The sequence below is a fragment of the Ostrinia furnacalis genome, unplaced genomic scaffold (genome assembly GCF_004193835.3).
Source record: "Ostrinia furnacalis isolate ACB-3 unplaced genomic scaffold, ASM419383v2 OfSCF6657, whole genome shotgun sequence".
In the NCBI taxonomy this organism is placed as follows: domain Eukaryota; kingdom Metazoa; phylum Arthropoda; class Insecta; order Lepidoptera; family Crambidae; genus Ostrinia; species Ostrinia furnacalis.
In genome coordinates this window covers 295,157-321,679 of record NW_021136896.1, presented here as the reverse complement: position 1 = coordinate 321,679, position 26,523 = coordinate 295,157, and the positions used below count along the sequence as shown (strand labels likewise).

The window sequence follows — 26,523 nt, the reverse complement described above, 5'->3', positions numbered from 1 at the left end:
TATTACGCCTACAGCGCCCCCGGTGACTAAAGGGGAAAACCACTTCGTATCAAGAGCTCCCGCGTTTTCCACGCTCTTCTGTAGCGCACGCGGACGCGTCGCTTCCAGGCCAACATTCATCGCAGATTCGCTGGAAATAAAAGACGTGGCCTTTTGTTACTAACACGATGATTTAAGGTCCGTACGGAAGAATTTTCCGTGCGGTCACGAATGAAAAGTGAAAGAAAAACTGTACTGTTTGTTTTAAGTGAGATGCGTAATTAAAAGTTTTGATTACAATAATATAATAAAAATTTGATTTTATTAAGTACTCGGAGATAAATTACGATGTCCTTGATTCAAACATTATCAAACAGGGAAATAATTAGCAACTCACTGAATGTTAAATGTAAAGTTACTGAGAAATCTAGATTTTAATATTTAACCTCATATTTCGCCGTTGTTACTAAAACAACAAAATCGCGAATTAAAATCAAAGAAATATTTCTATAATAGCTTAATATTTTTACATACCTACTAACGAAACAAACCATTTCACAGTCAATTTGCAAAATTAACCCAACGGATACATTAAATGCGTTGCCAAAATAAAACATTACGGAATCATCGTCCAATTCGCGCTTATCGCCCATCGTTGTGGGCCTTTATTAGATTAATACAATGAAAATTAAAACAATTTGCCGGATAAATATCTTTGCGCGGAGTATCAGTGGCGTCCCTATTTATCCCTAGGAGGGCAACACGGATAACCCCTCTTAAAAGCTAGGAGCAGTCAGCATTAAATGGAATAAAGAGAATGAAGTCGAGCGGTCGCGCCTCCCTCCCCTCTGAATTTCATTAGTGGCCCGACCCGCCCCTCACCCCCCAAAACCCACTTTACAACGGAAAATGGCATTATGATAATACTTAGAGCCTTATAAAATTTCGCTGAATAAACATTTTTATGTAATTGTACAATAACATCAATTTTTGAGAGAAAATTTCATAGCAAAGTAACTGGTCGTAATCAATTACAATCCCGTCATAAATATTATGAGTTTAATTCGTTTCGCACAAAAAGCATTCGTTTGTTGCTAAATTGTGAAATAAAGGAATAAGTATGCAAACCAAATAGAAGAAAGACCAAAAGCGAGGTTGACCATTAATTGTGTCGCTGTGCACATTCCGCGAGGAGCGTGCGGTCCGCGGGGAGCGGCGGGAAATGCGAAATAAATGCTCAGCTTAAATGCGAAAGGGATCGACGGCAGCGCCCGCGGCAGGGGAGTCGCGCCCCAAAGTGGTATTTTCACTTCGCTAATCGGATAACCACTTAACGAATGGGTCACTGCACGCCAAACGTATTTTCACACGACTTTTCTGGAGGGAGCCCATCATTTCGCTTCTTACTAGCTAAAACTTACGGCCGCCCGGTAACGGTCACGGCGACCGCTCAATCCGCGTATCGATCCTTTTTAAGCTCTTTTATTGTTGTTACATTCGTTATGGAAACGGCAATTGCGACTAATCTGATTGCGACGACGCGTGCTCGCGCGTTTATTGCCGGTCGGACATAAGTATGATTGATGAAAATGATTATCTTTACAGATGAGGAGCGGAAGGGGGACGACATGCTGCAGGGTATGCATCATCAGCTGCTCGGCTACGGCATCAAGGAGGAGTCGAAGCGCGGCTCCTCCGACTGCGGCGTGCCGATCCCCGCGTCCAAGCCCAAGATTTGGTCCCTGGCGGACACGGCAGCGTGTAAGACGCCGCCGCCGGCTGCGCAGCCTTGGCCCCAGCATTCGTACGGGCCCGAGCGCGCGGCGGCATCCGACGGCAGCTCCAATGGATTCGCGCTGCCAGCCACGGCGGCGGCTAGTCCAGCCAGCGGCTCGTACGGCCGCTATGGAGGCTTCCCTGGCGGCCAGTACGGTGGACAGCACCCGTGCGTACACCCCGCGGCCTTCCCTGACGTGCAGACCGACACGCCGCCTCAAACACCACCGAACATGAAGGTTCCGAGCGTCGCCAACCCACTGGGCAGCGGTGGCGGCTCCGGCTACTGCTTCCCCCGGCACCAGCAGTCGCCGCAGCGCGACCCCTACCACAACCCCCATCACGGTGCAAACAGCCATCAGCCCAACCAGCCCCATCACAACGAAGGATCTGCGGCCTTCAAGCCATTCTATAAAAGGTAACTATCGACTCCATTCCCTAAAACTCACCCAGTAGGCACACTCAATTTACAAACGTGCACGAATGATATTCCTAGGAGAAATTCTCGCTCTACACGACGTGAAAAGAGTGACTGTTTCCTATTCCAGCTCACTACAACACCCCAACGGTTTCGTGTCGGCCGTCTGAAAGCGGACCGCGCGCCACTAGCGGTGAGTTACTGATTGATTCAAATTGTCGAGCTTGAGAATCGTGAAGTAAAGTGCGCATATAAATGAGAGACGCGCTCGTAAATGGATGATTGTAGTAAAGATATCGAGAAAGCCATAAACAGAGTTGCGGTTTAGTAGCGGAGTTTCGCGCCGGGGTGTCATGTCGGTAATTGAAAACAATGGAGTCGAGTCGAGGCGGAAGGGGACGCGGCGCGAGGGCGGCCAGATTGCAATCTTGCATCATTTGTCAGTGTCACGGACGCGCACCGCACGCCTACGTACGCCGCTGACCTGCCCAAATTAGCTCTTTCCACGTGATAACACGTCCACAACGCAAAGAGCTCGGATCTTCCATTGGTTGTGTACAAACAATACCAACTTATCAAAACACAATCTGTTACAAACAATTTAATCAAACCGTTTTCACGTGCATTACGTACTCGTACCATTTCGTTACAAATTACAAATTTCACGGCACATAACGTCCATAACGTATCATTGTTTGAAAGTGGTTTTATTCGGAAAATAAATAAAAATAAAGTAGAGTGAGATAAAAACAAATGTCAGCTGGAACAGTGGCACCGTGTGAATGTGAAGCTATGTATTTCCCCTAGGAGGCGACATGTCGCATTTTTCTAAGAGTCGTCAAAGATTTTCTGAGAAGAGACCGCGGCACTCGGGCATCCGCGTCTCATTACAATAAATCGCGTTTTCGACGCTGCCGCACAGAAAGGCATCGCCAAGAATTTTGTTTTAGTCAAACGCTCACAAATTCACTTCTATAACCTTTTGTATTATTTTATTTTTTCACGCCTTTTTGTCCCTCGGATTCCTTGACGCGAAAATAACTTCTTATCGCGGCATTCCTTTAAAGTAGCCCCAAAAAGAACGGTTTGAATTCGACAGTTTTTTGTTTCGACTTAAATAGCCTCCCAGTATCGTTTTAACTTATTATTTTGCGAAATGAAATCGCTACCAAATCGAGAAGTGATATCATTTTACGTGTACTTAATTCGTTAATTGCCGACATAAGGATTTATTGTGTCCCTTTATGTTACGACTACTAAGCGCCATGTTTGGTCGTTGTAGGAAAATAGTGGAGATGTAGTAATCCAATACACGCCTACTCTAATCCTATTGACCGAGTCTAATTTGAATAATATTATAATAGGGGTTAGTAAGACAAAAAACGATAATGTAGAATGCACAATGAGTATTGTTTCTGTGGCTGCTGGCGTCGCGCAGCAGCCGCGGCGATGGCAGCGCGCCGCGTGCGTGGGCGCGGAATCTCAATGGATCCTCTTCATTCACAACACTACCTCCACATTAAAGCCGCTTTACTTTTTTTCGACGCCCTAATCTTTCCTCTTATCTTTTGATCCTCACTCGGGTCCTTCTCTGTTTCATTCAGTCGCAACCCGTCCGGTAAACCTGTTTCACTTTTTTTTTTCATTGACGCCGTACAAACTTGAGATGACCGCGGCCGAGGTCGAATTTTTATTTCTTTCACATTTCGGTTTTCCGGTCCGGGCGATTCGTTAATAAATTCTCAGATAATGAGACTGAACGTTTCGTCACCTCATCTCGATTGGTTTAGATTTTTTCTTTTTGGGTTTATATGTGTGAACGCGGCGGCGGGCTCGCACCGGCGACACTGCGATAGAATCAAAACAGCTATCGGAATGAACCTCCTTTTTTATTAATTTAAATACCGCTATTCTTTTTACAAGATTTAATTTAAATAACTTTTGAACTACTGGGGAATAAATAATAAAAGTTAAGACAATGTCTCTGACAAGGATGCTAATTTATGTGTTAAATTTGTTTGATAAAATGTGTTTATTGCTTGTTTCAGGTAAAGTAAGTGAAACCTGGGTCGCTGCACACGCATCACCATTAGGAACTGTCGAAGTCACAGTGGCACAGTGTTTCCGTTCAATAACATAATGATGACACGTCGTAGGGGCATAGAACTATGGCTGAATGTACGACAACAATTGTAGAATCTTTGTAAAATTATTATTTGGAACTACATTTATTTGTATATCGCATAGTGTAATTTCTACTTCTTAAACTTAAAATGCACAGATGAAAATAATGTATAAAAGTACATAAATTTTGTTTTGATGTGATTTATGTCGACGGTTGTCTTTACATACTATCAAATTGTATGAAATCAATATTGCTCAGTATTTTTATAGATTTAAGAATGATACTAAAATAATATCCAAATTATTTAGAGATACACGAAATGCGCAATTATGATGTAAAATTAATGTAACCATTTGTTTTAGTGAATTATTGTACATTTAACGGAATTTCTCAACCGGGATTGTACGACATAAAGGAATCTGTTGTTATGACGATGTGCTTTCTTTCTAAGTTCTTCCATTGTAACTTGATTTTAATATTTTGGAGCAATAAGTTATAATTAGTTCAGGTGCCAGACTTTACTTTCTAGTTTTAAGTGATTTGTACATTTAGTGGAAGGGAAGGTTAGTTCGGTTCGCAGTTTATTATAAACATTGAATTTAATTTTGTTAAAAACTAGATGGAACATCGATTTGCAATCGTCGATTTGGTTATTGTTGTTGTCATTGTATATAAAATGTTTTGTAGATTTTCTACTTTTAGTTTCTCGAGAAGTGTACAAAGTAATTAGTATGGTTTCGCTACAATCGATGTCGTTCACAAACACATCGAAATGAATTTTATAAATATTGTTTAAAAGTATTATTAGAATACATTGTAAATAAATATATTCTGAATATTTTATTTTTAAATCGGTCGTAGTCTCTTGACAAGATCAGGGATTTTTAAATAATAGGATTTTATTTGTTTGATGTTGGATTTTAGTCATGTGGGTTAAGTCTTAGGTACATACATATATGAAGATGCTATTGAGGAAGATGAGTTTAATAAGATGCAATTGATAGGGTTTCTGTAGTAGAACTAATCTGAGGCCATATTTGAACTAGATATCCGGAAGCAACTGACCACCAGATTTTGCTCTGTACTTTGTCAGGCACTACACGAAATGTCCACTTATTTATGCTGTTAGGCTTTAAATTAAGTTCGTTTGTTAATACATTGGTGAAATTTACACAGTATATAGTAAGAGTTTGCACACGTCGATTAATTATTATTATTAATAAATTGATTCATATTACAAGCAACGAAGTGTTGGAAATAGATATCCCTCGGCAATATTTTATTTAAGATATATCCTAAGCCTTTACATGTATAGGTCACAACACTGAACTGTTCAACGCAATAGTTTGGAGGCTTTACAAATGTGTAATACAAATACACCTTGCAAAATGGATAAAAATTCTATGTGACCAAATCGAATACATTCGCTTAATATTAAATGTTCTATATAGATATTTATAGAATATATACCTATTAATTATTATTATTGTGAGTAAAATTATGTAACGATTGTAATTAAATCTTTATTTCAATGGAGTTACTTTTATTTAACAACCAATACTGTATAAAATAACCACGATGTTGTGTATTAACTCTCTCCTAATCCATAGAAATCGTTTTATAAATTATTAAAAACAAAGGGGTTAGCTAAATACCTAGATGGTTATGTCTTAACCGAGTCTTAAATCCTATAACGAGAGTTAATTAAACATTAATGCTTGAATAAAAACGGAATATCAGGTTAACCAGAGAGCTGTTCAATCTTGAAGAATGTACAAACAAAATGGAAAAAGTCTATAATGAGTCGGTAAAAGTCGTCAGTTACTTTGGGAGGGTCCCGCCCTTGCCTCTTAACTCTTAAACAATGCTTAAAGGGTAATAAAAGGACTGCTTTTTTCAACTTTTGGAGTGGTGCAGAATTATGAGGGTTCCTTTCTTCGGTTCACTAAATTACTTTAATTAAGAGAAAGTTTAATTATAAATAAAAAATGTTTTGAACAACAGACATTTCGATTCTGATCGACGTAGAATAACTTATTAGTTCATAAATAAAGTAAAACTCAGTTAATATTGACAACAATCAAGTTCCAATATACGTTGAAGATATGATGTGTTAAATGCCATTTCTGCATTATTAAAGAATAATGCCAAATCTATAATAAATTAGAAAGTTAGCCTAACAATACTTAACGTCATGTAGATTTATGAAGTGACTGGTTTCTAACGTGCCTTACAACCTACTAATAATAAAAAATAATAATGATTAATGAACGAAATAATTACAGTCAAATAATAAATTTGTTATTAAAGCCAAGACAAGTAAACATAAAGTTACGACGTCCGCGTTCAGATAGTAAATTCAATTTAGGTGAACCCGGCGCCCGCTCTACAATTCCAAGTACATCATTTCGCGCATTTGATTGTGAATAAAATTCGTAAGTATCAAAACTATTCTTGAGTCTTCGTATATCATATAAGCTAATAGGATTGGTTTGTAAGAATTTCACTCTGATAGAGATAAGAAAGCATCATTTTTTGATGCTACATTTAAGAAGAAAATAAGTACCTACCTAAGTAATAAGAAATAGGTCTTCTTTAAAGAATCTATTATACAAATGGCATGTACTTAAGTACTTACTTACTCTTATGATTTTCCATAGTAAAATGGTTTCATCGACTGTAAAATCTTTTAACTCGAGGATGCAGTCTTGCTAAGTTTTTAGTAAGTAGTAAAAGTCAACAAAAATGATAAGTACACATAAAAGCAACATAAGTACCTACTCGTAACTAATTATATTTGAGACTATGTACTGTAGGCTTGTAAAAAACACATACCTGTAGCTTATACGGCAAATCAATTTGATACTGCACTTAATTGAGTTTTTTATATTGTTTATGTTTAGTCATACAATAACAAACAAAACATAACGATTGCTTTACTTAATCAAATCAGTGACTACCCCAATAGAACCCGCAATAAAACCGCCAGTACTCATAAAACGGTCATAAACATTGACAACACAAATAGCAACTAATAATCTACGAAGCCAATCAAACGAATATATTTTATTGGCACCTCCATACAGAGAGAGCATTGCAGATGATTGCTACAATAAAACTGTTTACCGGAGACACCGGCGCTAATTAACTTAGCTCTTAGATTAAATTACGTGGGTTCTTGTAAGCACTTTTATACCACAACCGATTTCTTTTCAAAAATTGCTCAAGGAAAATCATGTACGAGTACTTACCCATAAAAACGAAGTTTTCCAAGCAGTTTAAATCACGCAGAGAGTGTGTGCATAATGAGAGTAAAGCCATTCTGCTGACACCACCAATAATTTCCAAGAACTATTAGTTTCCCGTGCATTTCACCTGAAAGCAGTTCAGCTTAGTCGCGGCGGTTTTTCACGCTGACGAGTTACCACCGCACCACGATAGATGGCACACCTGGTTGCAGATCGCAGGTTGCCTTGTTAGTGCTTTTTATTGATTTGTAAGCCGGGTTTCTTGAAAAGATTGAACTTTTAAAAGAATTTATTACTTGAGATATTTAATAGAATTAATTTGTATAAAATAATGTAGAGTCTTAATGTAAATGTTAGCATATTTCTTCTTAATATTGCCATGAATATATTAAGTCAGCGGCTCTTTCGTTTACAATTTATTACTTATAATCTATTCTCTATTAATAAGGAGGGCCTTAAAAATTGTGCCTAGAAATACAATATAAATAGTTTTATGTTACATGTCAATATCGATGAAAGATATTAGATGATGCTAATCATCGTATCGATTCAACCGATTAATAATGAGATTACAATAACATTTTTCTCGTGAATAGAAAAAATAAATGTGTCACTCTATTTCCATTAACTTAGATCTTATCTATATTTTATATTAACATTGTAGAGTCTGTCATCTTTGTAATCTTCCGCCCCGCAGAATCAACATCGGCGAGCCCACGACACTTTAGTATCGACCCTTTGTACGTAGTCCGTTCCTTACACAATCGCCCGCGACCTGCATAAATATTTTAGATTTGTCTGCGAAAGGAACTCCAATTTTTGTTACCAAAAATCTTCTCTTTGTCTGCCACATCCCATTAACATAGCTAAATATAACTTGTTTTTGCTGGAAAACTAGCATCATGATTTATCCCTCCATTTTTAAAGTTAGTTTTGAATTACCTATCACCTAGTTGTGCTGGGGATTCGTATTGTATCTATCTAATGTTTTCAGCAGTCAAATCTGATAATAACTAAAGACTTATTTATAAAAAGCACAACTTTTTGCGTTTTAATCTCATACACGAGTAAAATTTGGTAGAGTCGTTTGAAATTTAAGTAAGTATTTTTAAAATCAATGCATTTCTGTTGAGGAGGTCAATCTCCTACGTATAACATGAACATATTATTTAATCTGCATAAGGGCACAGGTGTAGTTAATGGCTAAGTCAAGTTCACCTGCTCCGCCTTAGGTGTCGAACCTAATCACTTCAGATTTTTGTAAGGACGGGCAAATTTATTCATACCCTCGCATTTATCACCGGGCCTCTCTTGGGTAGTTTTTCACGATGTTATGAGGAAATTGCCAGCGCGAAATTCTATCACGCTTCCGAGAGAGGGCGCTAGCGACCGTTAGACTCCGTGCACCTTGCCGATACCCATAAATCAAACTATTCCGTAATCGCCGCTGTATGCATGGACACCACCCGTACCTTCTGTTTTATTTATTGCAATCCTAAACAGATTTTTATGCTTTATGACCCAAGAAAGCCGTTTAGCTTGTTCTTTTTTATGAGTCGACGACCCCATATCGATTCATATCAATAAATCTAAATTAATCGACGAATCGCCAATTTGTTTACACGTCGCGTACAACAGATTATACGGAAATATGACATAACAGGCACTTAATTTGAATTTTCGGGTAGGAGTAATTATTTATTGTGACATACTTAGCGTGTTAGAGGTAGTGTTATTAAGTAAAATAGTAGTCCATAAATCTTTGTGACTTCGATAAATAGGTTGGGCGGTTGGTCGTCGCCGCCAGCGGCTACCAGAGGTGTAAGGCACGTATCGAGACATCGATCGCTGATGTGATCATCCACATTCCTGCCGCGGCTCCTGAGATAACTGAAAACGTATTATAATTTATCTATGGCAATTCGTCTGCGACTTCTATCTGGTGCCGCACCGTCTTTGTGATGAAAACAAATTGTTTTGGTGTCCAAATTAACTACAAGTCATATGGGTAGAATTTTGTCCGTAATAATGACAAAGCTACAGCTTCTATTTATACCTACTTACTTTGATCTGTATAGTTAGTTAAGGAATCGTAAAGACGATTTTGAACTTAATTGCCTATTAACAATATTGTAATCAATTCAAATAATTTGTATTTTCTAAGATGAGTTTACACACGAGTAGGCACAGTCGTTATTACAGATTTTAAAAGTTAATACAAACTTCATCTTCTAAAAAACTTACATATTAATTAATGATTTCATTTAGACATCGTAATTTGACAACTTTGTGGAAAGGAAACGAAAACAAAGATTCTTCATCTCCTGAATATTTCGAGAGTAGTGAAGCGCGCTCAGATCATAGAAAGAGAATAGATATGAAGTCGCGCGTAACTACAACGAGAACCAGTGTCCCCACATTTCCCCCACCACAGCTCCCACACACACATTCAACTGTGTAAAAACAAAGCGACTGAGAGTCTACGACAACATGTGCAACCGTCTTAAAAGTGCTGTGATTGGCCAGAAGGCGTGAATTATGGCCAATCAATGGCCGCGTGATGTGACGCACACATAGAAAACGCTAGTGAGAGAACAAAGATAAAATGGAGTCGACAAGATATCGATACTTTAAATCGCTAGGGGCAAGGCTCGAAACTGGTTTCACAAAATGCTTATGTATGAAAACCTTTTTATTATTATACGTTAATAATAGCTACTATCACGCATTTACTTTTTAATTATGGCGATCTGCGTACCGCATATGTTTACCAAAATAATGCCTATATTAGGCTTTCAACTAGCTCTTATAGTAATTACATAGTTGACAGTTACTAATTACTTCTACTGTTATTATTTTTTTTGTAAAATCTTATAATCGCAAGTAACACATCATTTTTTTATTTAAAATTACAAAATGGAAAATTATAATTTACTTCTATTTATCGATAATAGGAAACCGCATTAGAACACGAGCACGGCACTATGTTACGACCGGCACATGCGGCCGTACTGTGTATTTTCACACGACAGTGGATATCGGAAGAAATTAAATACATTGCGCAGTAGTTGAGCACGACATAAAGTGGTTGCTAACTAAATCGTCAATGTACAAGTGTGTTAGAATTTTTATCACCACTGATTTCGATATCGCAGTAACTGTTACGGCACTGAATACGTTCGTAAAAATGTTTAGTTTTTTTTATTTATAAGCAAAATACCAATGGATTTGCAATACTTACATGTAGTAAATGACTCCATTGTTCCTGTAGTTCGTTCGTTTCACTTGTTTTATTGCACGTAACGACGCATTATCCAAAATATCGGAGAACATTTCCTTAGTACGACTGAATCGCGACTAACCTAGCTACGCGGCCGATGTTCGTTTCTGGGCATATCGCGGAGACACGCGCCACGCCCCCGTTTCACATCTATTCCCTTCTATGATCTGAGGAAGCGCGAGTTGGACATACTTCCATAGGCCGCATAATCAAAATCAATGAGGGATTCCTGCACGCGTCCCGAGGGTTCATAACGGGAGCTCAACTCCTTACAAATTTCCACCTCAGACTTCCATCTGGCTTTGATTGTTCCGTGTAAATGATTGATTTTGATTTGAAAAATACTTTAAATTAAATCGCGTTTGACGAGTTGATGTCCTTGACCTGTTTGTATATTTAGGTATCGAGGAAGGTTTTGTTGTTAAAACCAGATTCAACTCGTTTTGAGGCAAATGTCATACGTTATTTGTAATGCTCGCAGAATATTTTTACGTTATCAATGAAGAAACGATTAGTAATTCTCAGTTATATTTAGTTACCTGCTAGTTATTAAACGTGAATGTCTTCATCGAGGCATTTATTCAACAAAATTTTTATTCATTGATGTCAACGTTGTGTATTCTATAATGGTCTATAGTAGTTATTTTTATGAAAACCAATTTGTGCTATACAACATCAATAATAGTTTCAGAGTTTGAGAAGAGGGAACTGTAATTTTCTTAGATCGCATTATAATAATAATTAGGCCAAGGGTACTATATTTTAATTAATCCTGGGTCTAGTCTACTGAGTTGCACCACCTGACTTTGACCGTAACTATAACGATAACCGGTGTTATTTGTATGGAGTTTGACAGATTTTTGACGTTTGTCAAAGTTAAAGTAAGATGGTACAACCCAGCCTAAGAATCCAGCTCCGAAGATTGCCCCAATTGTTGTGGTAGTGACTATTAGGCGCTTAGCTGGCTTGCCTGAATACTGGAGTGTAATGTAGGTGCATACACCGACAGCCGTAATCCAGTTAAAGGGTGTGTAGCTTACCTACGTATCTACCAGGTGAAATCGATTTGCTGGCTGATCTGGTTATAGATAAATGGTTCTGCTATTCTACTTACAGGGTGTTAGGTGGAACGATGTTATTTCTGGAGCAGACAGAGAACATCTCTGAGATCATTTAGGGCATGTGACTTTATTGTGAAAAATGCTATAATTTTCAGCTATCGTATCATACGTTTTCTGTTGACTCCAAAAACATTTACATATCTACTCGTACATCGTTCCGCCCAATACCTACTAATAAATACCTCGATATGATTTGGCTACTGTCTCAAGCGGGTTTTTAAGCGCCACACAAAACACCTATCGCCGTTATCCCCAAGCAAAGAACTCCCCAGTGTTACGAGTTATCAGACCACGGATTATCGCCGGGGGCGTTACAGCAGCCAGTTAAGAAAACTTCGTTTTTTATACTGATTTGATCGGGGACTCGAATTTGAGTCATGCTCAAGGCAATTCACCGTGCCATTGCGCCATCGTCATTCTTATTAATAAAAGATGTTTAAAAAGCCCTTATGTGTTTCAAAATTAAATCGAATTAAGTTAATACAAACACGCTGATATTATAATTACATTGAAAACGATATAGTTTAAAAAATTGAAAACACAGCTTGATTTAATCCTCCCATTAACGAAAGCGGACAAGATGATATAAAACAACATAAATCGGACCCCGCCGCGTGAACTGCGGACTCCGCTGCTCATGCGCCGAACATGCGCGAGTACTTTATTGCGCTCATCGTACACGCTCCGAGCGAGTTGTCCAATCGATGTATTAGGTCAGACGCACATTTTAGATCACGATAATCGACCGAAATTCAGGGATTTGAGGCATAGTTGCCAGATTTCAGGCTCGTATTCTGAAACGATTCTCAAAAGTTGATTTAAATTCAAGCATACGCATTTTTCTTGAGAGATTCATATTTCGGTGTCTTTCCATAATAAGGGCCTTAAAGCTGAATGAAAGAATAGTCACTCTATCCCAGTCCTTATATTTGAATATCCCATTGCTTTTATAATACGTATTTTTATTATTTCTTAGTTTTATAACTAGTTTACTAAGTATATTTGATAAAAAAAATTGGTGATCACTCCAGCCAAAACCACACCGTACCTACATAAACTTTTAGAAACGAACTTTGAGTAAATCTGAGAACTTATCCAGTGCACCTCTGCCCCTAACCTACTCATAACCTTTTTACAAACAATTTAATTTAATAGTTATTATTTTTCTCCAGTTGCCTCCTCCCAAGAAACATGTTCTTTGTTTTGCTCGGCGCTGTGCGAGCGGCGCGCGTTGTCAGATCGATGAATTACGGTGTTACGTAGCTGTCAATTTTGCGGTATAAAACTCTTCTCCGGACAACGGCAGCTGTCATCATGTTACTGAAGGGTCACACCGTCCCCCGAGGCTAAGCTGCGAAGTTGCCTCTGAGACACGTACGCCCGTCCCATACTCGCCTAATCCGCACCTACTCTCCACATTAAACCCATCTAATTGATAATAAAAGCAGGAATTCGGAAGCATGCGGTTACATCACTCAGCCAGAGGTTCTAATTGATTTTTACAGTCTCTCTAATTTAATACGACTTTATAGGGTTAATCGGCTCTAAATGTTATTTGACGCTAATTACGTGACTTAGACTAGGGAGGGCTAACGCATTGTTTGAACCCTCCAGAAAATTCAATTCGAATTTGCATCAAAAGGACAATCAGCGCCTTCGGTAGGTCATTATTAAGAAAATCTTAATTTCAATGAGATGATTCAAACCATTATCACAAGGCGATATAAATAAGATATCTTCTTACTCTTTAGGAATGTAAGCATTAGATCATAACAAGGCATTTATCACTAAAACGTACAAAGGGCAGCATACGATACCCAACAACAGGACGACATTAGAAGAATTTCCAACTCTTATTCTATTTAGTTCTCATCTTCATAATTTCTGACAATATTTTTGAAAAACGTCTTATTTTCTAGTGAATAAGAATTTGTTGGGACTTCTTGAGCGTGTACAACATAATGTTATTATAATTTATGTCATACTAAGCAGGTGAAGATATACGGGCGACTCATTCATTTTATTAAACATGTTTGCTAAGTCGATTTTGTTATTTTTTTGTCGCTCGGCAACGGGCATCTATCACACAGCAAGCGGGCGCTTTCTCGCGCAGCTCTTTATTATATCGAATGATTTCCGGACAGCACCGAGTCCACTTGGAACCCCATGTATCGCGGCTGGACCAATGTAAACCTTATTGGCATATGAATAGGAAACGCACCGCAGCCAGTCTGTGTTGGCCTTGACTCCTCACTACTACAATACAACATAATACGCCAAAACGCGATATGAACATTCTTAGAACAGATCATGTGATGCTTATCTAACTGAAACGAAGTTTACTGACGCCATTTAGTAGTTCGCAGCAGCTATTGAACAAAATGAAGGAATACTTCTTGACAACATTGGTGTATTTTGATTATGCTTGTATTAACTACTCATCGTCCTACCTATGATGAATTAAATATACGAGTAGAAAAGCAAAAAAGTTTAATAACGAAAATAAGAAGCGGTGATCAATTGTTATCAATCCATAGTTAAAAGTGTGTAACAGTCTGATAGCAAAGCCGATGAGCCTGATCGCATTTCCTCAATTAATAGCCAACGACTGTCAGTTGGCTAAGTAATTATGTACCTATTACTAAAACTCTTAGGCTGAGTTGATGATTTTAACCGTAACATTATCGATAACTAGTGCTTTTGTATGGAGTTTGACAGATTTTCTGACCTTTTTCAAAGTTAAAGTAAGATGGTACAACTCTGCCTTAGATGATACGTGCCACAGACGACTGTTTGCCTAATTTTAAGAGTCTCGATGGCAAGTGTAGTACGAGTAGATAGTGTGTACGGGACTATTCCCACCTCTCGTTCCCACCGTTGTGTAGCCAGGATCTACAGCTTGACCGCCATAAAAACCCAACCAATGAAGGTCAAGTTTGGTAGCGTGTAGTGGTAGTAGCTCTAAACTTGCGCTACTGACTGATGAAACAGATTTGCTATCTTCACATGAATGAAGGTGAGACAGAACCAAACCAATGTCCATTTTCGATAGGCTCCTAAAACCATCACTAAAGAAAATCTTTACATTACTGGTCGGTCAATTTCTTTGACTGAATTTTTCCAGAACCGTCCCCAGTTTTTCAGCATTTTGTTGACTACTTCGTTCCATTTACGTAGATACGTGAGGCGAAGAGTTATTTGGTTTGGCTGTTGGTCAAATGGAATGAATATTTCAGGACGAGACGGCAGAAAACATTTTATTTCTTTTAAATCACTGTAGTGCTTCTCTAACTGTACCAATCGTACAAAATGCACACTATATTTTATACAAACATAATAGAGAATTCAATTAATATTTCGCCTATCTGGATACTTTTTAATTTACTATCAACTGTGTCCTATGCTAAACGTTGAAAACTTTGGACTGTTTTTTATGCAAAATCCTTTAACATCAATAAAAACCTAATAACTCATGTCCCGCAGTTTTTCCGCTCCAAAGTCCTAATACACATAACTTTCTGTCCCACAGTTATTTCAAAGAAATATCAAACAAAATACTTAAGACATCATCTTTTTGTAGTAAGAGCAACATTTGCGCAAAATGCCTATAACAATATCGGGGCCATCCATTATGCGACGTCGCCGGCAGGATGGTCGAGCACTTTGTATTAAGTCAACAAATCCCAAACCATTCAATGGACATTTGTTTCCATGAATAATAATATGTAAATATACACTAGTATAGCTACAAGCACAGCGACAGACACGATCGTTAGGGTACGATTCGCCCTATAAAACCGTTGTGCAGATTTATCTTTTTATGACCCTCAATCTAAAAATAATTCAGATCTAGGTTTAATTTAAAACACTTTTATAGCTCGACTATTATCAAGAATCTAAAACAGCTGGAACAGGAAGGAAATGACCGCTGATATCGTTCGTTGCATAATTATGTATGAAATCTTTCAGTTTGCAAATATTTTGAATAAAGCTTATTAAATTAGAATAAATTATTATGTCAATATTCAATGATATTCAAAATTATTTCCTAGATCATGTTGAAAACACGAAGTGTGCAAATTTTAGAATTCAAAATTTTTTAGGTTAACATATTAACAACTTTAGCGTTGCAAAAACTTTATGTACAGTCAAATTTAACTGTTTACCGGCAATGCAGCACATCCCTGATCCAAGCTTTCACTACAAGTCGTACAGTCAGTCCCAACAGTTTTACAGATTTTAATTTTCCTTTTGTCTTTTGTGGATCACGAATGTTTTGTATACGAATACCCCGGGAGGGCTCGGACCCCCCGCCGTGGCTTCCTTCCTACATCGACTCGCCACAAAAACTCACTTATAAAAATGCACGTGAACAAAAACGCTTACGCTGGGTGACAAGTGGTCTTTGTTTATAATATTCCTTGATTTGTTTCAACCTTGTTTATAAATGTTTCTAACACCTGATGACTGCGCTCTTTTACACATCGAGTAGATGTTGTGTGTGATCCATTGTAACAATTTTAAGTATACAAATATTGTTTTTTAGGAATTTTAAGTGGTTGAGTTGTTTACATTATGATTGTCGCTTGTGTTTATTATAAAATCAATAAAGAAAGTAAAGCAATCAAACAACTGTTAATTTAATACAGTGTTTTGGGAGTAGGGTGTTCGAATTAATTAAACTGTACCTAATATTTGGGGTGCCTTGAAGGATGTGATTATTAAGTGACTTGCTGTTTTGTTTACATATATCGTAAACTTGAAATGAGATAATTTACATCAATTGAAGAATGCATAAAAAAACCTGTGTGGGACCTATGTGGGATGTCAGAATGTCTACCAGGGTTAATGTGCTGTTCTGTACTTGAAAACTGACAGGACATATTATTATTATTTAAAATGTAGAGTTTACTAATTCATAATTACACGAATTTACCACTTAATTTAACCCTGTAACACTTCTACATATTTCATGAAGATTCCAGATCAATAACAAAAACCACGACGACTGTTGTCGACGAAGCGTCCATCAAACGAACAAGTCGATATTGATGAAACCGATGACACGTCGAGCGAATGTCTTCATTGTGACACGGTTAAACAAAAATGCGTTATTATCGGAATATCATACTAATGTGGAATGTTAAATTTATCAAATATAAGGTATTTGGATGAAAACGTACAAGATGACAACACGTGTAGTCGCTATCTCGCCGGACGGATCGGCGCCCCGGGGCGCGCCGGCGCAGCATTACTCACGGTGACCTAATGGGCGGGGATAAATCATCTGTAAATCTAAAAAACATACAAAACAACCCAGAAACGGACCAATGTTGAATAAACAAAATTCATGGAAATAGGGACAAATTAGACAATGCCCCGTACCGGTGGTCCGCTGATTCGTCCCGTGATCCATTTGCAAATCTCAGATGATAACGGTTTATCTGCCTCGGCGACGTCAGATGCTGGAGTGGAAGTAAAACGTTTTACTTTATACCTTAGCTATTTCATTTTTGCTGAAAAATAACATTTTAAAGGAAAATTCAGTATTCAGGATTTTCACACAGTAGATGTGAAGCTCACCGAAAAAAAGATTAATTTACTGATGTTATATTTGGAAATCATATCACAATGAAACGTCTGTGACTATTCTAAAATAAATTAGGTACCAAATCTGCAATAATATATCTGCATAAATTACAATAATATGACTAGGTAATTTACCCACAGCCCGTACCATTCAGATAAAACAGAATGGCTGTAACCCGTGAGATTATAGGTCATCTAAATAAAAATATCACTTCTAATGATTGCAATGTCACCGAGCGGCTATGCAAACTCACGATAAGGGCCCCTTGCGACCCAACACAATGAAGATATGTACGCTAATGCGATTAAACGAAAAGTGCAACAAATTAAATTCTCCCACGCAAAACGTCCAACGAATAAAGAGAGACATTATTCTCGGGCCCGAATACAAGTAATTCATAAAACAGTCCCTTTCATATGAAAATACGACTAATCCATGGCACGCGCCCCGAACTCCGGGAGGCGAGGCGAGTTTGTTTGTTTGTTCCACAATATAATATTTATTTATCATAACTTTCAACTTTCAATACTCCCGTCTAAATTTATTAATGCTGCCCTCGTACACCATTATAAATTATAATATATCTCGAGATTAATGAGCTAAGTCTTGGTGTGTTATAATCATTACAGTATTCGAGTATGTATCACACGAATTTGTGGAATGCGTATGCGCATTAGCCTTTATTGATTATCACATTACTTACTCTTAAAGTAACGATAGCTAGATTTATTTGTAAGATATTATTTTTGTAATAACTTTAGGTGTTAACCAATTCAGGGTTAAAGTGATATGTAGAATAATAGAAGGTTTAGTAAAAAACTAGCCAATGATTATTCTGACGTGCAAAATGGGTTCCAAACATTTTTATTTTAACCTCGTATTGATATGAAACTTGCCTTATCCTTTGATTTTAAAACTTCAATTTGGCTAGACTAAAACTAATCTTCAAAGCAGTTTGCATAAAAATATGTAGAGTCACGGGCATTCGCTAGTATGCTCTAAAGAATATTAACTACCCTTTTAGTTCAGTGACATGACAGCATTTGAAAGTTTATTTTTGCTGTCAGCGCGTTTAAATGAATTGGCAGGTGCAAATTGTTTTGTATTTTGGCTTTTGATTTGATAGAATATCAAATATTCATTATTTGAGTCTCGGCATTTAGAGGAAAAGTTTTCAACTAGTTTTCCCCAATTAGAAAAATGATTATGCATTAAATAACAAATTGCATCAAACGTTTTTATTTTATCCTTGCCTATGAAAGGCATTGATAATTAATGTACTTTTCATAAATACATAATTGAATTTAAGTCTTAATGAATGCAATAAGTATAGGTAATTTTAAGTATACATGTACCGTCTTCTTTTGATCTATGTGTACTGTCTTATGAGTCTCCAGATACAGATAGATCCAGTCATAAGAAATACTACCTGTTTTTTATATTGTCTGGATTATGGGCAGATGACAACTTTCAGCTCTAAAAATTCAGAAGCTACTTCTACTAATAAAAATATTTACTTTATTTTTAATAAGAGTTCTTTAGTGTAACACAGAATGGTTGAAAGAATCAATCCCCAATATTCAGCTTGCTAATCAACTCCATTTAGTTATTCTTTACAAGATGTTAAGTTCAAGTAAAAGCTAATAGTAGCAAGATGAAATTATGCTTATTTTTTATTCATAATAATTGTTACACATATTTAAAAAAACAGTGAAGAGGCAGGTCGAAACTCGAGCACCTATTATTAAATGTAATTTAGAGCTCAAAATGAAATGCGGTGTAATAAACACCAAGTTGAATGCTTGATCCCTTGAATGTTTTAATATAACTCGGTGATTGAATATTACAGTCTCGATGAACTTTTTATTGATTTCGGACTTGTTGTTTGTGTTTCGTGAAATATGAATGGAGCCTGCTGTCGTTGATTTTTTATACGTTGAACTGCCAACATTTATTGCGGAATTTAGGCATGTTTTTAAGAAATACGACTTGTCTTTACGATATTAAGACATTGCGCATACGCTCGTGTATGATTATTATTGTATTCATTAATCCCCAAAGAAGAATAAACTCCTACCTTTTTAAATTTTGAAATTCGTGTAACGAAATAACCAAATATCTACAGTAATTAAAGTAGTTCATCGTCTTTATTATTATGTTATGGGTCATTCTGAGCTCAAAAGTCAATTTTCAATATTGAAAATTCCTTTTCTTATGAGTATTAATAAACGAAATATTACTTATTAAGTATGCGAAAGTAAATCTGTTTGTAAAAAAAAACAGAATTTTGTTACGTTTCAAATCTCATGCTCAGTTCGAGGTTTGTCTTTTCAGAATATTACGAGGGCGGCACTGAAAATTTCGGGAATCAAGCAAGTGAAACAACATTACTATTTAAAAATGTATTTATTGCTTTTTAAAGTATTCTCCGCGAAATTTGACACATTTTTCCATACACGAAACCAATCATTGAAGCAACCATTCCATTCGGAAGTTTGGGTCTCCAAAATGGCCGTTTTGTAGGCGTCCACAGCTTCTTCAGGTGATGAAAATCACTGACCACGCAATTTATTCTTTATTTTAGGGAAAGTATAGAAATCATTAGGGCTTAGGTCGGGGCTGTACGGCGGATGGTCTAATAATTCTATGTTTTCTTGCTCTAAAAACTCTTTTGTTCTGTTCGCGGTGTGAGAACTCGCATTGTCGTGATGGAGGATGATGCGGCGGTTGCAGTTCTCTTTACGGAGTTCAGAAACGACTTGTGGCAAACAAATGCTAGCATACCATTCTGCATTAACTGTTCTTTGTCCCCCAAGAGGAATAGTCGCAACATGGCCGGTTTTGGAGACAAACGTAGCCACCATTTTTTTTGCAACACTCCGTGAACGAACAATTTTTGTTGGCTTTAACTCATTTTCGAACACCCAAACTCGTGACTGGTTTTTTGTTTCGGGTTCGTACGCATATATCCAGGATTCATCACCTGATACGATGTTGTATACAGCATTTGAGGATCCTGCATGTAATCTTCCGAGAGTTCTGACGCACCAAGTAACGGGAGCCGCTTTTTGCTCTTCACAGAGCGAATGCGGTATCCCTTAGATTAATAAAACCTAGATAGATAGTCAGTGCACGAAAGGTGAGGCAGATTTTAGTAAGCCAGAATGGCTTACTCGTAAACGTCACATGAACTGTCAAAGTGAAAAATTGGTAAACACGTCCGACGACTTTTAATTAATTAAGACGGTTTGTGCTGTGAAAGGGTGTCTAAATACATCAGAAAAACTAAAGAAAGTGACCAGTGTTACATTTCATAAGTAAGTACTACGATTCGACGCGTATTTTGCTTGAATTTGGCTTTCAAAAATTAAATACGGGAATGATACCAGTAACAAGAAAATTTATTTCCCAATTGTTCGCCGTACAAATACACTTCCTTTTTTATGAAATCGAGACTTTTCAGTCGATTTATCTTATTGTAATTATGTAGGTACTTTGAATTCAATAAATAAGTAAGTACATGATGCGTTTTGTTTTTGTTAGTTATAAAATAATTAAAAACGTATTAAAAATTTCCCTACTTTCGGGAAAATCGCCTTCACTGTCTACACTCCCCAACAAAATTGACACTAATGACATAAGATTTTTGCCTCACTCTTGACAAAGCGTTTGTATGAAGACTATCCATCTAGGTTTTATTAATCTAAGGTCATCACCATTTCATTTACAAGACGTCCACAGCTGAATTTAGGCTTCCCCCAATGATTACCAAATTGGCCGGTCGGTAGCGGTCTGCATCCACCAAGCTAATTTCAAAAGATTTTTTATGGATCCAGTAGAAAATTGCCTTGATTCTCACAAACTTTTGAATTTGTGCCCTTTAGCTGTTTATGAATGACAAAGAGAAATGTTTCATTAATGCCGTTAATGAGATCTGAACAACATGGGGCGTTCATGTCGGAGCTAGTAAACATGACGTGGGCCGACTATCTCGCCACAATCGATGATGCATCGAGATGTGTGTTTCATTAAGTTACAAAGCTTGATGCTGCGCTGGAAGTGACACTGTGACCCGTATGATTATTTATTTATTTATTTATTCACAACAACACTTCACTGTCATCATGATAAATGGATGAAGTATGGAAACATATTAAAGAAATTGATACTTTACTCATATGATATGGATCAACTCTGACTTTGTTTCAAGTCTATGATTCTAAAATTGAATTTTTTTTTGCTTGACTGGTCCAGAAACTGAAAGTTAGCCAAATACAGGGTCGATATTCAATTCAGTTCGTCGTGACGAAACCAGGTGATCACAAAAAAAAATCGACAAAGTGAATTAAGAAGTAAGAAAGAAAATCAAACAACCCTGAAAAGAGTAGGTACTAAGTTGTCTCAAAAAATTCGAACCCAGTAAAACAAACAAGCTTTTACGTAGGTATGATCCTCCACGCCTCTACGTCATCTAGCCGAATTCATATTGTAAAAATTTGAAATCCAAACTGATTTGGTTTTCCTCTATCATTAATATATTATTTTCATTTAAATTTTATTGTGTATTGAGAGACTTCTCTTCCAGATCCAATATTATAATTGTGTTGTACATGTGTTACATAGGTTTCGGTTAAATACTGAGTCTTGTACGCTATCATAGATTTCAATTTGGCAGTGATATGTGTGTGGTCTGCCAATACAATGAACACAACCCTACCGAAACCATGTGAGGATGATGTCAGTTGTCTTTCATGGGATAACTACTGATATGGATTTTGATGAAAATGTAAGGCTTTTTCAATCTTATTACAGCAGAGTTTGTGAAAAAAATATTGACTAAAACTACTACCTAATTTGTATCTTTATATCCATGGCAGGACTCATGTGGGTGTCCTTGACTCCACAGCCCATCGATCATAACTGAACCGTGGAATTTTTCTAAACAAATAATATGTATTGAAAATACTCATGTTCAAATTATAAAATATGTAAGTATAACTAATGTATACACATCGCCTATTAAAGACACAATTTATTTCAGTCCTGTTAAACGAATACAAAAATTGCTTTGTACGAAGTCTGAAAACTTAGACGTTATTGTAATTTATTTTACCCAAAATGGAGTACCTACCGGGGGAAATGTTCCGAAATAATGTAGTTGTAGTAAGTGTTCATTATTTTCATATTTATCTGGAATCAACAAATATTAGGACGATATGCCTTTAAATACTTCTCATAGTAAATAACCAAAACAGTCTTTAAAGTCGTTTTTGTAATATTATGAGCACTTAAAAAATGAATAACACTGATAAATGACGTAACAAGTAATACATTTTGTTTAATAATAAAGTAAAAACCACTTGATTCTCAACTTCTCAACTTTACACACTCAACGCCTATGGCTTTAGTTACAGCAAGTTGCTTGATCGGTTCGAATTATGCCAGAATTTTACCTCAGGCGTTATGCGCGTGCGCATTGAACGTTTTAAATCCAGAGCTCTATAATAGTGTTGAGAAGCGTTTATAGATTTAAAACTATTACTTAAATAATAATTAAACAAGTTGTGAAGGTATATTACTTGTATTTTTTTTATTTTTTATTACTGAGACAAATTAAAAATACCCAGGTTTATGTAAACAACCAAGAAATGTGTGCAGGGTGTTTGTTTCTTTGGTTCTTAATAGGCAACAAAAACACGTATTTAAAACGACGGTAGGTATGGGTCGAGGTGTTGTAACTCCGCAAAAAAGGAACAAAACCCTTGAGATATTTCAGATGCTGTTAAAGATATCGAAAACAAAAGCACGTGAACGAACACAAAAAACAACTTAGGCCAAAATGATTTAGCACCATGTAACATTATTGATCTTAGGATTTTTCGTGCATAAGAATTTAGCTTGATTTCACTATCACTATCCTTTTGAAATTATAATTCTATCATGACATTTATTTAGACTATAAATAAATCTTATTATTAGTTGATGTCTCATTTTAACCCAAATATTTCGGTCATAATGGTCAGTAAGGGCACAATAGGATGGTACATTCACAGACTCGAAACCCAAACAGCACATTCATATGGCATTTGTAATGACGCTTTCTCACGCAAAACTGAGACACCTACCGCGTGGCGATCTGGTGACACGGCTGCAGGCCAAGTGATATTTCACTTGAAGTCATTGTGCACATCACTGACAATATTTTATACACCCTCATTTCACGGAACTTGTATTTGGGTGGACAACATTCGGACATGTAAGCAAACATCTTAATGTTTACTAATGAAACATTCGAGATACATTGATTGATGGTGCACCTCGCACGGGTTTTGTGTAGTATCGCATTATTCTATTCATAAGTCGCTCTGCGGGAAGCGGTGCGTCAGCGTTGGTGGCATTGCTATTGTAGGTTGAGACTTGAGACGTTTGGCAAACATTTTTTTGGGTCATTTAAATTTCATGCGTATTTTAGCGATGCGACATTGGCGACGCATCTGCGATTCCATTAGGAGTGAATGATTAAGAGGTCGAATGGAGGTATCACCCCCGCCTCGTGGGGTCCCGGGGGATCATGGGTCCCTGAGTGTGGTGCACTGCTTGCAATTAACTCCTCTGTCTGAGCATTATCCCGGCATTAGGTCGTCGTCGCGGCGCGCCCTTCGAGACATCTGTATTATAAATGGAGTTGTTTACCTACACCGATCTGTACTAATATAAGCTTTTATGGCTAGTTTTGTCTTAAAAGAAACGTATCCATCATTGGTTACAGTGAGAAATGGTAGTTTTAAACATCAATTTTGTCGCAATGTAATGAGCTAAAATTTGATAAATCAATAAATTTACGCTGTTCCAACATTGCTCGTGCGTGTTTTGTCTCATCATGAAATCAATCTTCGTACCTACGAGTAGATATTTTTACTACTGACGGACTAATAGGCTTTTTTAGCATTACTAAAATTTTGATGTTATACCCTTGCTCTACATTGTGCTTAAATTAACAATTCCATATTCGTTAAATCCAATAAAAGGTGCCAGACCAGTTCATCGTGTAACCGAAAGGATTAAATCAGTCGACAACAAATTGAAGTATTGTCGTCGAAATCAGTAGAAACATTTTAATTCATGTTATCAAATGAACAAAAACTGGCACGTCAACGAGTGTGATGGTCGATATAAAAGTTAATCACGTTAGTGTGCCGGGGTGGCCGGGTGTTGCCATCTCATTGTCCCAGGTTCGAATCCCGGCCCCCCGCAAGGATTCGTTGCTTATTTAATGCAACGATGCACACGTAAACATCTAAATAACTTTTGTGTGACATTTCTCCCCCACCCTCTAATTTTACTAAGTAGCCGTATCTTTACAAATGTATTGGGGAAGAAACATTTGAACCAAATGTGTTTTGGTTCAGATTTGTTCTTCAACTTTAATTTGTTTTGAAATAAATTAAACGCAGCGCCACTTTGGTGATAATTTATTTCTGGGTTTAATTACGAAGTGTTCAAGCATTGAAAATATTATAATATTATTATGTACATTTTAAAACGTTCAAGTTCATAATTTGTAGTGTTGATGTGATGACACATAATGCGGTTAATCAAGTAATTTACATCCAATTACACAAATTACAAGTTGTGTAATTGAGACTATATGCGTATATTCAACGACGGTGGACGTAGAGCTCACGTAGAATCGCCGCTTTGATGTAGTGGGGTCTGTTTACAGAGAGACAGCTTTAAGAAAGATTCGATTAGAAGCATGCCTCCATGCATTCTGTGAAATTGTCAAATTTCTCAATAGACATTGTGAATCAATGTAAAGGACAACATCACCCGAGGTCATCGTAGCACTCCTGCTCAAGCGCCGGCCCTCGCTGCACCCCACGGCTCCTGCCACTCTCCTGTCACAGCTTACGCAATCCGGCTGACAGCCTCCCAATAATTCGTTACGAAAATGTGTTAATCGCACTTTTACGCTTCACGACTCCAAATTAGATTAGCCCGATGACAATACTTGCATCTGTACTTGAATGACGCTCGTCATATTTTGACAGGTATCGTCACATCGGACCCTCGTCGCCCACATACACATGTTCCAACGGCCCACGCGAGCTCAACGTTCAATGTCAGTTTTTTCCTCACAAAAGTTCTGATTTCACGCGGCGCGAACATTCATCCGATTGTCGTGAATTTCGTTATCTTGTATTAGCAAAAGTGCGAGATGATATCGAAAAAATAATACATTTGGGATTTGTTGGCTCCCCATGTGTGCACGGCAGCTTCCTTTTGACTGCAGCTCTCTATGAAATGGGATGATAAATTTATTTAATGTATACAAATGTTTGGACATTTTTATTTTGCTGTCGTTTAGACGTAGGTAACATAATTTAACTTCACCATATGTTTAACTTACATCGGTTTAAGTAGGAAGTGGAAAAAATGTTTTACGACGTGTGAGAGAAACTATGACAAACCGGTCCTTTCCTTGTATCGTCCTCATACTTCAATAAAGAGAACTTTTTGTACACGCAAAAACATATTGATAAATGTGTCTGTTATACAAACGAAGCAGTGAAATGATATTTATTAAGTAAGTCCTTATTGTGTTTACTTAAACAAGAAATGACTGGATACATTAATAAGCCATAACAGTTATAATGTCTTAAAGAATACGTTTAGTTTATTTGTACGCAGTGTGCAATGCTCACCAATTAGAATAATGATGACTTTGATAATCTATGTAGAGTGCATACAATTAGATCTTATTCAAAAATCTGGATTAACTGTAATCTCAAAATACACGCTACTATTCATAATTTTGATGATCTTTTTGTGGGCTATGGTAACTAAATTATAAATTTTTGCCAGTTCATTAACCGCTCTTAATTCGAGGTTTCCGTCTAATTGATCTTCGACCGGGCCAAACAGGGTAATTATTCACAGGGGTAGCGAGGTACGGAGCGCTCTGTCCATTATGTATCCGGCCTGC

General features: G+C 37.1%; 1 protein-coding gene across 2 annotated transcripts in view; it reads left to right on the top strand.

The window, feature by feature from the left end:
- LOC114362616 (homeobox protein araucan) overlaps nt 1-5,663 on the top strand; it is a 55,362-nt gene extending 49,699 nt beyond the window's left edge. The window contains exons 5-7 of one of the 2 annotated variants that reach the window (XM_028318081.1): nt 1,585-2,173; nt 2,304-2,366; nt 4,222-5,663. In XM_028318081.1, the coding sequence (XP_028173882.1) occupies nt 1,585-2,173; nt 2,304-2,343 (629 nt within the window). In that variant the 3' untranslated portion in view covers nt 2,344-2,366; nt 4,222-5,663. The remainder of the gene's footprint in view (nt 1-1,584; nt 2,174-2,303; nt 2,367-4,221) is intronic. The other variant, XM_028318082.1, reaches the window with a different exon arrangement.
- The last annotated feature ends 20,860 nt before the right edge of the window (nt 5,664-26,523 follow it).